The sequence below is a fragment of the Prinia subflava genome, chromosome 16 (genome assembly GCF_021018805.1).
Source record: "Prinia subflava isolate CZ2003 ecotype Zambia chromosome 16, Cam_Psub_1.2, whole genome shotgun sequence".
Taxonomy (NCBI): domain Eukaryota; kingdom Metazoa; phylum Chordata; class Aves; order Passeriformes; family Cisticolidae; genus Prinia; species Prinia subflava.
Window position 1 is genome coordinate 10,275,719 of NC_086262.1, and position 17,068 is coordinate 10,292,786.

Genomic DNA, 17,068 nt, shown 5'->3' on the forward strand with positions numbered 1-17,068 from the left:
ATTGGAAAACTCAAAGCAAAAGGTTTAAAGGGTATTATGGAAAAGACTGATTTTTAAAACGATTTTTTTTTTGTTACTATTTTCAAGACCTCTGAGCTCACACACAGTGGAAGGGAAGACATAAATAGTAGCAATGCCTTTTCTTTAGACAGTTTGCCCTTGTTTGTAAAAGCAAGAACTTCCAAAGAGGAGTGGGAGCCACCTCACATTCCCCATGAAGGGAATGCCAGCCCCTCTGCAGGGCAGTGACACAACACAGGCAGGGGCTGTTTCACCCACAGTGAACAGGCACCCCTCTTACAAGGACTGTGTCAACTCAAACACCAGAGAATACAGATCTATAGAAGTAACCCACTCCTCTACAAAAGCAGCACAAGATGATGCAGCTTAGATCCCTCTGAAACAAATGTTTAAGTATTTTTCTTTTCTACTGTCTAAGGTCACACAGAGCAGATCCATGGAGACAGAAACCAGAGTAACAACACTTGAAGCTGCCCACAACAAAAAGTCTCAGCTGATCTACAAGGGGAAAACAAAACAAGAGAAACCCCAAACAACAAGAAAAAGAGTAGAGGCAATATTTTTCTTCACTAGCTCCCTTTAGCTGGGGAGCTTCTGGGAGCTCACCTCTGTATGCAGAAGCATGTCAGAGCTCATAGGGAGACACAAAAATGTATTTTAAAGTCAAGTGTCTTCTTAAACAGAAAACTTTAGGAATTTGGTATATAAGCAAGACAGGTCCCTTACATCTGGATCTAGATTTGTCTGTTTTGAATAATCTTATGAGGATTCATACTAATAGAGGAATGCTTTCAGTAAGGGCAAGACTAAAATAGCAATTACAGTGACAGTGATTAGTTAATCCCCACGGTCTGGAAGCATTAAAACACTGCAGGTATTTTACTTGGCTCATTAATCCCTGCTTGGGTGACAGAGGGCTCTCGCTGTATGGAATGTCTCTACATTAATGGCACCATAAGGTATTTTTTAACATCTGAATGCTCTATTATGAAATGGCATTGAGATGCTGGACAGAGCTAGCACTGAAGCTTTCAGCACAGCTGAAACGTGTGGGTTGGGAACATTTTCTATTCAAGCAACATTTGTTTCACAGGAGCAATAAACCCCGTGGGAGCAGCGTGTGTTGTGTGGGACTGTGGAGTCCTGTGTGGCTCAGGTGCTGAGAGCTGAGCCCCGGGGAAGGCACTGCCCAGCAGGTCCTGTCACACAGCACACAGCATTCATGGCAAGTAGAAAAACCACATGGTGTTTATTTCCACAAGCATTTCAGGGGTACATACAGCAGTCCAGTGGCATGTACAAACGCATGACTGAGACAGCGTCACACTCGAGCCAGACCACCCTGTTCCAGTCCATTTCTGCTGTTTTTCTCTGCTGGAACTCAGAAGTTTCCACTGCCAATATTAAAGTCCACCCTCCAGGCACAGTGAGTAAGTAGTTCGACCAACGATGTGCACGGAGCATCAGTAGGGAAGAAATCCAGAAACGTTCATTTTTACTCACATGCCCAAACACAGCAGTTTTGTTTCACACCAGAAATCCCGTGCCTGCAGTCCAAGCACAGTGTTTATCTCAGGACACATGCCATCGAGAAGAACAGTTGATTGCACCACAGAGAACAAGCAACACCTCGTGTCTAGCATGGAACACGTCCCCAGAGGGATTTTCACTTGGCTATGCAATCCACTGCAGAGTGGATGATGCTTGCAACGTATCACTTGTCATGCTAAGACATTAACAGCAATGAGATGGGTCAAGTCAGAGGTCAGTCATCTTCCCAACGCCACCTGGCTGGATCCACTTCACTTCTGCTCCTCACATTGGCTTGATCGTGTGTCACAAGGGTTTGTGAATCACAGCCACACCTGTTGTAAGAACAGACAGACACAATTATGGTAGGAGCAGCTCCTGGGTTGCCACGTGGCTACAATCATCCTGTAAAGCCAAAAGCCTGCAAGGAGGGAGGTGTCTACCACTCCTGTGAAAGTTTCTTCTACCAAAATCAACATGAAATGTACAAAACCCATAAAATTAAAGCTTCAGGAGGCACAGCCCTCAAGCTTACACATGACCCCACTGCTGCCCACTCTCCCACTGCCTGTTTACCTGCATAACTCCTCCCTGTGCTCATGCTGGTTGGCAACAAGGTCCACTTGTCTGTGCTGGGGTTGTAGTACTCCACCGAGGCCAAATTGCAGGAGCCATCATCGCCTCCCACCACGTAGAGGAGACCATTCACCGCACACACACCTCGAAGCAGAGCACAGATGGTGAGACAAGGGCTAACTCATCCCCCACAGCACGCTGCTGCCACATTCTGATTCACTCCCAAGCAGATCCCTCAACTCCCATTTTCATCTTTCACAACACTGATCACACACACCACGAGCACACGAACCACATTAAAAACCACACACAGACAACTGAGCCAACCAGCACAGAAAGGCTTATCGTGGTTACCTGCATTTCTTCTACACATGTTCATGTCTGCTACTTGCTTCCAGGTGTTTGTCCCTGGGTCGTAGACTTCCACACTCTTCCTCACCAGGGGCCCGTCGTGGCCGCCGGTGGCGTAGAGCAGCCCGCTGAGCACGCCGACCCCTGCCGAGCACAGCCAGGTCAGCCCAGCACAGGGACAGGGCTGCACGTCCCTGCTGCTCTACTGGGCATGGCCCTGCCCTCTGCAAGGCACTTCCAAAAACATGGGCCACATGTGCATCAAGATCACCAGGCACATGGCAAACTCTGCACACACCCACCCCGTGGCACCAGAGCACCCCGCGCAGTGACGCCTGGCAGATGTCCCCTCTCAGCAGCTGTCAGGACATCCAAGATCAGCAGTCTGCTCCCATGACATTCCTCTGCCTTTATTCCATCTCTTTGCTCTGATTTGCTCCCTGCCTCCCACCCCACCTTGTTTCCATCTGCTTGATATTTTCTGCCATGGGACCCTCTGCTTTTTAGCCTGATTTCCCCTTTTAGAACTTTTACTTTTTTTTTTCCCTACTGCCATTGTGTCACATGACTTCATCCCTTGGATGATCTTCCTGTCCTCAACAACTTACAGCTCACAGCTCTTGAAGCTGCCATTTGGTTCCTCTCCTCCCACTCCCACCCCAAAACCTGGCAGCACTTGGCACAGACAAGGTGCCTCCAATGCCACCTTCTCATTTTTGAAGGACCCTGGCCAAATCTCTAGGAATGACAGGGATCTTAAAGCTACTTCTGCCTAATATTAAGTAAATTAGTTAATTAAAATGTTCACCAATCCGTGAGAGTTAAACCTTCAGCAACATATCTTCATTAATAGGTTCAAAGGCCTCTATTAAAATTAACAAGGTGGGATGTTAGTAAAACAGAAACAGATCTGAATCACATCATTTCAACCTCGGGCATTAACTGGTGTGCAGGGACGAGAGGGGCCCTGCCAGCCTGACACCAACTGGTTTTTGACTTGGTCCTTGTGCAAGGATCTTTCCTGGTCAGGAAAGGAGAGGACAGGAACAGAGGCAGGTCCCCATCTGGGGACAGGCACATAGGTCTACCACTGTCACCTCTCCCTTCTCCAAATTATCACAGCTTGCTGCTGCTGGGTTTGGTTTTGGCCATCCGTCTCTCACTGTACCAAGAGGTGCTGAAATCCTAATATGACATTGGGATTCACAGGGAAGGGAACCCTCCAGCTGGTCCAGCAAACCCTGGGACTGTTCAAAACATGTGCAGATGTGGCACTTGGGGATGTGGTTTAACAGTAAACATGGCAGTGCTGGGTTAACAGTAGGACCTGATGACCTTAAAGGTCTTTTTCAATCTAAAAATATTTATGATTCTACAAAACCTGGCAGCACCTGCACATCCCCACAGCCCCAGTGCCTCCAGGGACTTGGGGACACCTGTCCTCGCCCCCACTAGATGTCAGCAAGGGACAGCAGTGCAGAGCACGGTGTCATTCTGCAGCTGGACAGCAGATCGTGCTGCAGCACCACTGGTGGCACTGGGCAGTCCCCTCCAGTCCCTGCTGGAGGGACATCGAGGGGACAGCCAGAGCCTGAGGGGCTCAGCTTTCAGGTGGGGAACAGAAAACTGCCAAGAAATTTGGCAGGGGAGTAGGAGCACTCCTAACAAAGGACTTGCTACATGGAGAAACACTTGTAAAGCAGCACTCAGAGCAGAGTGTTTCCAACAAAGACAACTCACTAAAATCCATTTCACTACAGGCACAAAATTCTTGCTGTTTCAACACACTGCCAACAATAGGAGATACCCATTCTGTTCTCCTGGAAGGCTGCACTGGACTAGGTTTAAGCATCAAGCAGGTACTACAAACCTCTTGAACAGAACTCAAACCAAGAGTGTGTCCATATTTACCTCACCTGGAGCTACAGAAAAGATACTGGAGTGAGTAAAGAGAGACAGGGTGTAGAGAGCAGCCTCAAACTGCCCAGCTCAAAAGGGAACTTCTACCACAGCTTAACCTGCAGGGTTATTTTAGCCCCACAGAGCAGTCCCCAGGCTTGGCTGTGGATAACTGCACCATTTAACATCAGGGAGGACACGTGGCACACACTGAGCATTAGGACCAACAGTGACAAATTCCCATTCACCTGAAGATGATTTGAAATGCAGTGGACAAGAGCTCTTATCCCTTTCAGAGAGGAACAATCACAGACAAGACAAATTGCTACCTGGCCCAAGATCCTGTAGGAAATTAGAAACCATCAAGACTAGAATCCAATCCTTTTACAAGTCTTTTCCTCTAATCCTCCAGATCACCAACTCTTGCCAACAAAAAGCAAACTAAAAACTAGCTAAGCAGGGACAATCTGAGATCAATTTTGTTAGCCTACACATCACCCAACGTGCAGATGCCGTTTGTATTGCAAAGCACCCACTGGGTGCTTGCAGCAATATCCAAAATGAAAATTAATCTGAAACCCTACAATGATAGGGGAGAGGGAGGTGCAGCTTGGCTTTCCCGTGCCCAGCTGTGTCTGCAGCTGCCAATTTGGAAAGAGAGCTCTTTGCTTTTAAGTGAGATGCATCTGTTAGCAGGCCTACTTAGAGACACCGAGCATTATTTCATCAATCCAGAAATCAACCTCGGTTTGGCGGATTTTGTCAAAGTCAGGAGAGCTGCTGAGAGCTTCCAGCCACGGGAAGGGTGTGTGGTATGAGAGGCTGCACTTACACCCCCAGCAATGCCCAGTCCCCCTTCCCACGACACCCATGGGCAGAGCAGGGGTGCCGTGCCCAGCAGTACCTGCCCCGCTGCGCCGCGTGCTCATGTCAGCCACGTATGTCCACTCGTTGGTGGCGGGGTTGTACTGCTCCACCGTGCTCAGGCACTGCCGCGAGGCGCCGTCGTAGCCCCCCACGGCGTACAGCTTCCCTGCAACACACACAGCCACAGCCACAGCTCAGCACAGCCCCAGACAGCCCTGCCCCAGGCCCTGCCCCACGGACACGCCTGAACCTGCTGGGGTGATGGGGGAAGCCCAGCAAAGGATCTGCAGCGGACTCACGGACAGGAGTGACTGCAGAGCTGTGAAATCGTCAGCAATGCAAGGATACAGCTCAACAGCTTAATCAGAATTCATAGCCCAGAGGGTTTTCCAAATTACTCGTTGGCCCAGGAGAAGAGGGATTAGCAAAGTGTGTTCTGTTGATGGAGGGTTCCCCCCGGTCAGGTGTGCTGTCAAAGGCTGTCACTGCACATTAATTACAGCATCACATGAGTAATAAATACAAAACAGCCTCTCATAATAATATAATACCTGCAAAGAAACCCAGAGCTGATTTTGTAGAACTTGGGCCAAATCGAAACCCAGAGATGCCAGACTAGCTGAGGCCAGCTGGTCACTCGTGCCCAGAGGTGACAGCACAGGACACACCGTGTTGTGAGGGTCTGCTGGGGTATCCAGCCCTCCCTACCTCAGCTCACTGAAAGCTGACAAACACACTGAGACCAGAACAGCACAATCAGATATCATGGGACTGCATCATACATGACACAAGGCTGATGCTCTACTGTGCCCTCTGTTCCCAGGCCTGACTGATCTTTCCCCTTCTCTCCCTGTATCATCGATCAGCTTGTTTTGCATTTGGGCAGTTAATTCTCTGGGCAGAGAAGGATTCTTCTTACTACAGCAGCCAGCACAAGGCATTCTGGTTCAAGTCCAGGTCTCCTAGATGCTATAATGAACAACAATTTTAAAAGCTCAACAGATATGTAGAAAAATCCTAACCTAAATTTTTGTACAAAACCTAGAAATAATATCAATTCTCAATCCATGACAGCAGAGCCTGGCCATGAATGAGCTGTGCAATTCCTTGCATACACAAGACTCACACCAGCAGTTATCTTCAGCCTTAGGTTTTTTGCATCCTCCTGTTTTTGGATGTTTGCAAGACTCCAAGAACAGGTTGGCTCTTTTCTTTCTCCCTCAGGCCCACTCATGGCCTCCTTCTGCATCTTCCTGTCTCTAGGAACATTTCAAACTCTTCTTTGTGCTGTTGGTCCTGCCTGGTATTTGTCAATGAATCAGGCAAGAGTGCAAGCAAGACAATTTCCCCAGCTGGCACAGACTATTAGGTATTTACAGTATATTTCAGATCATCAGATCAATTTTTGTCACATTCAGATGAATCCTGTGGATTAACTGCAGGCTGCAGCTTGTTCCCTACACCAGTATGATCAGCTCTTGTGCCAATCATATGCCCTCATTATTTTTATCATGGACTCCAACATATGCAACACTTATTTCTCCTTTCAAACAAAGCAAAAGAAAATGATTTCATGAGTCTCCAGTAGAAAATCTGCCCATAGAAATGCATCTCTCAGGTCCATATTTAATACTTTTTCTGCATTCAAGCCACTTGAATAAATTCCAATGATTGACAGAAGCCCAGCACTTCCCAAGCATGGACCAATTTTGAAGGAGGTGCTTCTTAAATATGCAAATTTAAGCTAATGACCACTATTTATTCTGACTTTATCTCCCCTCTTCTTCTCACATAAACTCATTTCATGTACATTAACATATTCCATATATTTCCCACTCAAACAGGTCAAACCAAAGCACTGTAAAACCAAAGCACTGGTTTATATGGTTTATAATAAGGCTTGTGCCAAAGCTGCTCTGCACTGCACTAACTGGAAAGTGCTACGCCACACTAAAGTTCAAATAAAGCCTTTCACTTGCTTCAGAATAGATTTTGTAAAGGAAAAAATGGTTCCTGCTTAAACTTTTCATTCTCCTGAGTCCAAACCAAGCTGCTCAGTCCCAGCTCCCTCAAATTTGGTGCTGCCACCATCCTCCCAGGCCTCCCACCTGGCTCTGAGCTGCCACAGCACCAGCCTGTGCTGCCGTCAGCCCCTGCTCACTCAGGAACCAGCAGAGCTGTGCCTGATGTCAATAAACACAGCTTTTAGTATTCCTGCCAAACCACCAGCTTGGGGCTGTGGGACCAACTCTGCTCCTGCTCCTCTGGCTGAGCAGATTTTCCTGATGGGTATTCCATCCACACAGCGTCTGTCAGCAGCAGCACCCACTGCACAGCAGCGCTGGTTTTCACCAGCCAGGAGCAGCCCAGGGAGGATTTGGATTCAAAGAAACCTGCACACACACCTGACTGCATTCACAGGAGGCTGGTCTGACTTGGTTTGAGGCTTTTGGAAAGCTACACATGATTTTTCACCAAGATAAAGAGGAGAATGGAAAAAGTTGCAGCAATTACATCATATAAAATTAATCTTTCCCAACTGGTCTAGGGAACAGCTCTTGCCATTCCCTCCTACTGCACTTAACCATTCAGGCTTCTCTTTGACACAGTAACATTTTCTTGATGGAAATGGCTGCTGATTTTCTTACCCTCCACAACTCCAACTCCAACACTGCTTCTTCTTGTGTTCATGGGAGCCACAAAAAACCACTCATTGGTTTTATAGCTATAGGCCTCAACTGATGCCAGACCTAGTTAAAAAGGGGATACACAGGTTTTCTAATTAAAAAAAAAGAGAAGAAAAAAAGATTGGTGTTGCACTTTCATCTGCCTTCCACCTCCTCCCAAACCCGTAATTCCCACCACACTTCTGCAATCCCACTTCCTAATCCCTTGCCTTTCAGGCTGGGACCAGCACATCAATGCCACTTTTCCAGTGGCTGGGAAAGCTGTTACCCCATCACCCCTGCCTGGGACTGCTGCCTCTCCAATGTGCTGAGGACACCAAGGTGAGCAGAGTCCAAATTCCAAGCCCAAAAGCCCCACATTCTTTCAAGCATTACCAAACATCCATGCAAAGGTTTAAACATTCCCCCAGAACCTGCTGCAACAGTTAGTTCAGGGCTTAACCAAGTGGCAGAGCTTTCCAGCAGAGGCAGAAGTGTGAATCTAAACATGCAGCTATGCCAAGACAAATCCCAGGCGCACACACCCTGTAAGATTCCTTGCTAATATTTTATTCATGCTGCCATGAAAAATTTAACTGAAAAAAGGAAAAAAAAATCCCTTTTCAGCCCAGAAAAAGCATAATCATACAGAAAATGAGGCCGAAAGAACTATATCACTAAAGAAAATAATAAGGGGGAGATTCTCTGCAGGTATGACAGGTAAGAGCATGAACGTGGGGTAGTTACACCACACACCAAACCCCATTTCTGGCTCTTTCTTTACAGAGGGAGGGGGCGCAGGAACCGCTCTAAAACTCTGCAACCCTGCAGGGCTTAAAAAGCCCTTTTCCCAGGCCAGGCAGGGGCCGTTTGCTGCCCTGTCACCTACCCGTGCTGCCGTCGAAGCCGCCCACGGCGTAGAGCAGGTCGTTGAGCACGGCGGCGCCCAGCGTGCTGCGCCGCTCCTGCATGCTGGCGATGGACGTCCACTGGTCCTTAGCGCCGTCGTACACGTCCACCGTGCGCACCCGCAGAGAGCCATTGAAACCCCCCACGGCATAGACATTGCCAGCCATGAACACCACGCCTGCAGGGGGAGGAGAGGGGTTAGACAGCCTCGGGAAGAGAGGGGGGATCTGTCTTGATTCAGGGTGTGAAAGGCAGCACGGGTAAGGCTGTGGTGTTTTCTGCGGGTTAACGGTGTTGAAGTCGAGCATGGCAGAACATACGTGTCATATGGGAGGTGAAATGCACATGAAAACACAGCACAGATGGAGTTCACACCCGAATGAGTGACTCTGTGAGGCAGAGGGAACACCAAATGGTGAGCCACGTTCACAGCCCTGTCAGATGTTTTCAGAGGAACACTCCCAGCTTAAAGATCTGCTCTCCATCACCCACTCCTCCACACCAAGAGGGACTGACTCAGCTCCTTTGATTTTCACTGGGAAACCAGCAAGAAAAACTGGACCCCTGTGAGCTGCCAAGACAGCAGCAGGGGAGGAGGAGGGGAAACACTGATGGGGGAACAGCCAGGAGAGAGAGAGGATGAAGGGGAGACAGAGGCTATGGAGGGCTGACAGGCAGGAGCAAGCCCACTAGAGAGCAGGACAGCCACCTGAACAAGAAGGGAAAGCTGTCTGTAGGGGAAGAGGAAGGAATGGCAAAAAGAAAGAGCTGCTGGAGGCCAGGGGCACAGAGGGAGCTAAAGGGAGGACTAAGGACATCCATCCAGTCCTGAAGAGCTGCATTAGGGAAACAAAGGTGGTTGCAGCAAAGTTCCCTTTACCTGCTCTGCATCTCCGTGAGGGAAGCTCAGCAACCTGATCCCACCGCTCCTCCTCAAAGTCATAGCACTCCACACTGCGAATGGCTTTGGGCGCCTGCCCACCCACCACAATCATCACCTGCAGAGGGAAGAGCAGAGCTAGAAAACCTCAGACACGACCCTGGGCAGCTGCTCAGAGCAGAGAAATCATCACCACAACCTGACCAAGAACAGCTGCCAAAACATGCTTGAAGAACAGCTAGAAGCCTCTGCAGGGACACTTATTTCAGGCAATTATGTTTCAAGGGGGAAAAATTTCTCTCCAATTTAATGCATGCTAAATACGGCCACCCCATTTACCCTTCCCTCACTGTGTCCAAGGTGGGCAACTTGCCCAATTTCTCCTTGAAATACAAAACCTTTTGGCACCACGGCATACCCAAGACTCACTGCTAAAGTATTTTTAAGTGAAGAAGATTCCAGCATCATTTCCACTGGCGGCCCACTGTTTAGTCATTATCTCCATGGTGGTGCTAAAAATAATCAATGCCACTTAGCAGATAAAACGTGACAGCTGCGGTGCCACCTGCAGGGAAGGCGACACTCAGGGAAATCACCAGAAGTGTCACCACCCGGGGGGTCTGGGCTGCTGAAGGATGTGATTTGTCAGCTTCATTAAGGCTTTTGGCTGCCACTGGTATTGAAGAAAATGTGGGAATTAAACCCTGAATTCCTCACAGGTGGGGAAGAGCCATGTCAAGGTGGCCAAGGGCAACCTCAGGAGTGTAAGAACCACTCTGCTGGGTCAGGCTGAGGGCTCATCCAGCACTGCCAGCAACAGCAAGGGGTGCACACTGCTGGGAAAGGGAGAAGACCACAAGATCTGGCCAACATGCAGTGTGGTCCTTCCCAAATCTGCCCTACCTGCTGCCAGAAGACAAACTCCCCACGGGTGCCAGGAGCCTGCAGCTCTGCACCCAAGGATGCCCATGGCTCTGAGCCCCAGCTGGGCACTGCACAGGCAGCCAGCCCCCAAAACACCTGCACTGAAAGGCAGCTGGACCTGCACTTTGTCCAGCACACACTTCATTCACCCCTCCACAGCCATCAGGAGGGAGAATTTGCTCCCTTTATCCCAGCAAGTCAGTGGGATAAACATCACCCAAGACATTCTGATTTTTACAAGGCCAAGGAGCTCGAAACAAGATAATGGGGCTTCAAATATAGATAAAGAGTAGTTGGAAAACTGACTTTAGCCTCTGCAAGGCAGCTGGGAGTAGCTGAGGGATAAGATCGTCGCTTGAGGTCACTTGGATAACAAACTTAACTCCAGGCAGGGTTGCTTCAAAAGTAGAGAGCTAGACAGCAATTTAAAGAATTTAAAGAGCATGGAAATAGTAGCCTGTTTGATCTACAAAGATGAGAACATGATATTGGAAACCAAATTGAGTCTAAATTAACAGCCTGACTACTAGTTGTGTAACAGTCTCCCATGGCAAGCTGCAGGGCTTCACATGATTACAGAATTAAGGGATTCCACAGCAGACAATAATCCCTCATCAGCGCGACCAACAGGCCAGAGGAAAGTTTCTCAGTAACAGGATTGCTCAAAGATCATCACCTCCTTCCCTTTCTTCACAGTGCAAAAGAAGGGAGGAGAGACCTGCAAAAGATTTGGGTTTGTACTCATAGGTCATGCTATAAAAGATGTTGAGAACCTCTGAACTCACTGATTTGCTGTTCCTTTTATCCTTAACAACTTTAGTCCTTGAACAAGGGCCATGTCAGCCCTTTGTGATACCCCCAAAGCTGTGTTCTACCAACTTCATCTCAGCAACAGCAGGCTGAAAGGACACTGACACACTGCCACATGCTGCAAAACCACAATTTCTCAATGGACAGTCCAGTATCCAAATATCAGAAACAGCACAGATCTCATACACCATCCCACAAGGCAATCTCATTATTGTTTGTGCTTGGAAAAATAACACACTCTGATTTTGATGTCTTGGAATCTCTAAATGCTTTCTAGCAACTTCAGTGGCAGTCTGCTGAGAGACCATGTGCCAAACTGTGTTTATCTCTGGGGCACAGGGAAAAGTTCCTGTGGTTGTTTTTCTCTTCACTAATAAAGCAGTGGCTGGAGCATCACACGCCTGCAGGATAAACGTGGGGAGCAGCAAGGATTATTTATTCAGTTGCTGCTTTGGGTCTATTGAAATTTGCTTCAGACTTCCTGCCCACGGGGCTGGGTGCTGTTGTTTCCTGCTTTCCTGGCTTCAGATTATGGATAGAGGAAACCAAGAGACACCTCCTGTGACCCTCCTCAGCAGGCAGCAGCAACCTCAGCCTCCCCTCCCAGCCCTGCAGCAGCCCCTGCACAGCTCAGCCAGCCACCAAAACATTTGTGGCTGACAAAATGTTTCAAGAGCAGAGACATTCCTTCCCCTAAGGGTTTATCTAAGTTTATCCGACTTAATTATGTTTCCTTGCTGGGCACAGGCAATGCCAGAAGAGGGAGTAAAACACTTCCAAGCACAACCACTGAGTTAGGAAAAAGTAGCAGGGCAAGTTCTGGAGCTCCTGTCAAAGACAGAAAATGCCACCAGGAACAGGGGTGAGGTGACACAAAGTGACAAGCTCAGCTTACCTTTGGCAAGCTAACGGGAGTCCTTGGCTTTGTCCTGGGATTCTTTATTAGTTGTCTTTGATCCAGAGGAAGCAAATGATATTTCATGGCTTCGATAAGAAAGTCTTTACAGGTGTTGTTATTCTTGATTAAAGCCTCCTCTTCCACTGTCTGAGAAGATTCACACACAACAATGATCATTTACACATTTACACAGGTCACATGGAGCTTTGTGGAAAGAACATGTAATCTGGAATTTCCCTTCCAATGTATCAACATTAAAAAAAAAAAAAAAAGTGCAAGAGACAACCACAGACTTCCAGCTCTTCCCAAAGAAGCAGTGCAGTAACACCCAAGCTTCTCAGTTCTTTGCAAGATCACTCACAAGAAGTATTTTATCACCCTCTGCCAAACACTTGATGGAGCAGAGGAGAATTCACCAAGAGTCTGGGTGCAAAGTGATTTCTTTTATCTGAGTCAGAATTTTTAAGGAGAGGCAGTATCTTTTATTCCACCAGAAGATACAGATGAAAGAAAACCAAAACCATGATGGGTTCATCTTGTGAATACCAATTTTATACCAATTGTATTGATTTTTTTAGACATATGATAAAAGCATAGTAGTCAAAGAGCCCATATGGCAGCCCCTTTGGGAATTCCCAACTCACTATGCCAGAGCCTAGGAATTAATTTATGAAGAACAATCCCCAAGTGTCTCCCCTGCCAGCCACACAGACCCATATCTATGCATACCTGTCTTAAACCAAAATTATCACACATTATGTGTTTCCATTACGATGTTTTGCCTGGGCATGACAGAACAAAGCTGCACGAGCTTGTAACACTGCCACTTTGGTATTTTCAGGGTGGAAAATCACCAGATAATAACTTATCAATGTTTCCCTTAGAGGGACAGCAGCTCTGCTCTCAGCACTGCCTGGCAGAGCACAGGTCCCATTTACAAGAAGATTTCTGAAGCACACATTGATTTCAGAGTCCACTCTATTTTTGCTTTTATTCTTCTCTTTACAGACTCAGCAACAAACCAAATTACCCACCTCAGACACAAACAGCCAAGCCACTGATTAAGGAGCAACCAGCAGCTTAAGTGCAAGTATTAATGAGTTCTTTGCAGACTAACCTGTACCAGGTAATCTCTGGGCAAAAGGGGCAGGCGAACATGCTCCATCAGCTTAGCCATGTGCTCTAAGCGAGATTCCTTCTCGTAATTTATCCAAGAGATAACTGCTTCAAAGACCTACACAGATAAAGTACAATTAAATGGGGCAGAGAGAACTTCCCTGCACAGTCACCCACCCAAAAGCAGAAGCATGGTGATTTTAGAGCATCGAGGGAAGGGGGTGCACAATCTCTGTCAAACAGGTAAAAAATGAAAAAGCTGTGACTGCACAGAGCACAAGCAGCACTGCAGTAAAGAGCTGACCACGCATGTTAACAAGCACCTTCACATCTAGATGTGCTGCATCACTCCCAGAGCTAAGTGCATGTCCAGAACAATCATACACCTCTTGGACATTAGCACTGGAAGGCAGCCAGCAAACTTAATGAGCCTGCTGACATTTGCACTGGACATTATTCATGAAATCAGCCACAACAATTACTCCTGATAACTGAGATCTCCCTCCTCCAGGAGCCTGGCCACACAGTAAAGTCACTATGCTCATATTTAATCACTGCACCCGTTCCATCAGCCCAGAAACCACCAAGTCCTGAGGACAAGTTCCCCACACACACAGGGCAAGCCCTGCCTGCAGCCATGGAGCCTCTGCACTGCACACATTTCACTGCTAAAAATACTTGGATACTCCAGCTGGAGAACAAGGGCACACTGGGCTTCTGGTCTGAACCAAAATCTCCTTTTACTTCCAGATCCAGCTGGTTGAGATAAGCATCCAGAGCTGGAGCCCGTGACGAGGTGCTCTCAAACAGCCCCACGGGCAGAGCACAGGCGCAGGAGAGGCGCCCGTGTGGGCTCCTGCATGAATATGCATGTGCTTACATAACTCTGAGCTTCAGTCACAAAAGAGAGGCCTAAAAATGTCACCGGGAGTGGGGAAGGCTTCCTGAAACACCCAGCAAGGCAGGAAGAGGGGCTGATGCAGTCTCAGATGCTGCACAGCAGGATCTGGATTGCTGCAGTGGAGTTTCCCCACAGAGAAAGAATTAAATTCTGATGCATAACTCTCATCTACAGGCAGCACTCCCCAAGCTCTCTCACTGCCCAATTACTCAGGGGGGCTGAGCAGAGACCCCTTCTGTCCCGTGCTTCCCCCAAAAGCATCCCTGGCCCTTCCAGCATGCCAGGCAAGCGCCCTTGGTTTCAGCTTCCTTCTGGGGTCACCAAATGGTCAGGCCAATTTGCACAGATAATTATTTCTTTCTTTCCATCCCTCCCATCACTCCCCAAGAAACCATTTTGTTTGGTCCAAGGTCACTAATTTGACAAAATCAACCAAGAATGAGGGTACCGTCTTTCAGTTGTTGCTGACAAATGTATTTGCAGGAGGCCTTGGCAGACACATCCTGCCATGAAGGAGATGCAGAGCAGAAAGGGGTTTCCTCCTCTTAGGCTAAACTATATATTTTTAAAATGCAGTAAAGCACCAGCCTCATTTCCTGTGCCAACAAAGTTCCTGCTGAACTGTTTGGAATTCAGGACACTGCAATGAGGATTTAAGCAACACAACAGGGAGCGGTGTAATCAAACCACAGCAAATGCTGAGGAGAATAACTACTGCAGAGCCTTTAAGTATTTTAAAATTAAAATGAATAAGCAAACAAACATTTTAACTTCAGCTATGAGGCCTTTAAAATAGAAACTAGGTTGTTGTGAGATTTTTTTAGTTGCAAATGAATGTGGAAGGAGGATAAAGTAAATGTTTAGCCGACAAACAGGCTTTTCATTAACCTCTTCTGCACAAAGGCTGAGCTGCAGAACAGGTCACAGGGCTGGGACATACCCAGCTACACATCAGGAGGACAGTGAAGAATCCTAAAGGAAGGTAAGGCAAATGTGCTCTAGAAATAAGCTGCTTCCTTGGTGCTGGAGTCCACTCCTGAGTTAGGCAAGCACTGATGCTTCCCTGCTGTGCCTACTCTAAAAATAACTATTAAAAAAAAAAAAGCCAAATTCTGGCACCTTCTGTTGGCTCTGATTCCTAATTTCAGAGAAGTGGGAAAAAGGCTTTAATCCAAGACAGCAATATCTCTATTTAAAGGCCACATCTGTTTCCAGTGCTGCTGTGCCCGCTGCAGACCCGAGCAGCTGCTGCTGCTCCCCCAGGACTCTCCAGCTGTGCAGGGCCTGCTGCCAGGGTGGGATGGACAAAGCAGTTGCCCACACAGCTTGATTTTGAGCTGAGACACAGGCTGAGGCAGCAGCTGGCACCTGCCTGGCTGCAGGAGCAGTCCCGAGCTTGGGAGAAGTAAATTTCCCACTCTCTGGAGCAGAAGGGTAAAAGTCTGGAATATCCCCTCTCTGCATACTGCCTAAGGAAAGAGCAAGCCCAGATGTTTTCCCAGTCTCCTCTGCCAAAAATCCATTTGTTAGAGACTCCCAGGAGTGTGGACCAAACTTTGCATCAGCTTCTGCTGCATGTCAGCAGCATGAGACAATGAATCAATTACCAGACTCTGTGTAGAATCCCCAATCCAAAAATCTCAACCCTTTAAAAAATTTCTTTAGCCACTGTTCTGTGTTGGCAACAGACCATTCTCAACTCTCCCAGCATCTTCATATATCTTTAGTAAATAACAAATAATTATTATTTTATATGGGTTTTTTTAGCTTGCAAACAGTAAAAAGAGCCAATTAGGTCAGGTACAGAAAACATTAATAAACTATCTTCCAGTACTGTACTCAGCTATGTATAGCAAAAAGAGAAAGCAGGGACAACAAATCTCTGCCTTATTCTGAAAGGCCCTGTGTAACTGCAGAGGCTGGTTACAACAAGGAGGACAGAAAAGAAAAGAGAAGAATGTTTGAGTGATGAGGAAATGCTGTCACCACTTTACAACTAAAATATATTTCTGTGCTAGCAGAGAATTTTTGTCTTCCTGATGGCCTAGGGGTATAAATAAGCCCAAACTGGTGAAGATAAGGACATATTTTATTAGGCCAGCTGGTATTAGTTGCTGGGTGGCAGAGGAAGGGGAGAACACAGAAATTCCTGAGGCATTCCAAGGGCAATTCACCCTCCCTGATCCTGGCAGGACTTGTCCCTAACACTTCCCAGGGATGGCAATGCTCTGGCTGACAGGCTACAGTACATGTATGACACACAGCAAGAAGAGGAGCAAGAAAACTCCTTGTGAAATCTGGCTGTGACAATTAAGCTGCCAGATTTCTGAAGTATTTTGCACATGCTTACACGCAGATTGATGTGTCTATGTATAGACTGGTATACACACATATATACTTTTATATAATTTGTTTTATAATACATATCTCAAACATTAGCAGATAGAAAGAATAAAAGTAAGGAAAATGGCTTGTCTGTCATGAAGTTAACATGAAACAGCAGCCTACAAGTCTGCCCTCAATTTCCACCACTTCTTTGAACTCCAGCACATTTCATGTTTATGTTCCATTCCCATTTTCTGCCTCTCTCCTGTTATTCAGATCTTTTGTTCTGAACGTGCAGCTTATGCTTACATTTCCTTCCACTGCCTTGCATTCTCAACAATCTTTTCTTTTACAAGTTCTTTTCCAGTCAGCTAAAGAAATACTGGGTTTGATTG

The 17,068-nt window shown here is 47.2% G+C and overlaps 1 protein-coding gene across 2 annotated transcripts in view; it reads right to left on the reverse strand.

Moving 5' to 3' along the window:
* Window positions 1-1,251: 1,251 nt before the first annotated feature.
* KLHL3 (kelch like family member 3) overlaps window positions 1,252-17,068 on the reverse strand; it is a 43,394-nt gene continuing 27,577 nt past the window's right edge. The window contains exons 7-15 of one of the 2 annotated variants that reach the window (XM_063413276.1): window positions 13,449-13,565; window positions 12,329-12,478; window positions 9,700-9,817; window positions 8,800-8,997; window positions 7,893-7,994; window positions 5,282-5,410; window positions 2,482-2,622; window positions 2,128-2,271; window positions 1,252-1,886 (exon numbers count right to left, since the gene is read on the reverse strand). In XM_063413276.1, the coding sequence (XP_063269346.1) occupies window positions 1,858-1,886; window positions 2,128-2,271; window positions 2,482-2,622; window positions 5,282-5,410; window positions 7,893-7,994; window positions 8,800-8,997; window positions 9,700-9,817; window positions 12,329-12,478; window positions 13,449-13,565 (1,128 nt within the window). In that variant the 3' untranslated portion in view covers window positions 1,252-1,857. Of the gene's footprint in view, window positions 1,887-2,127; window positions 2,272-2,481; window positions 2,623-5,281; window positions 5,411-7,892; window positions 8,023-8,799; window positions 8,998-9,699; window positions 9,818-12,328; window positions 12,479-13,448; window positions 13,566-17,068 lie in introns of those variants that run through there. The other variant, XR_010082431.1, reaches the window with a different exon arrangement.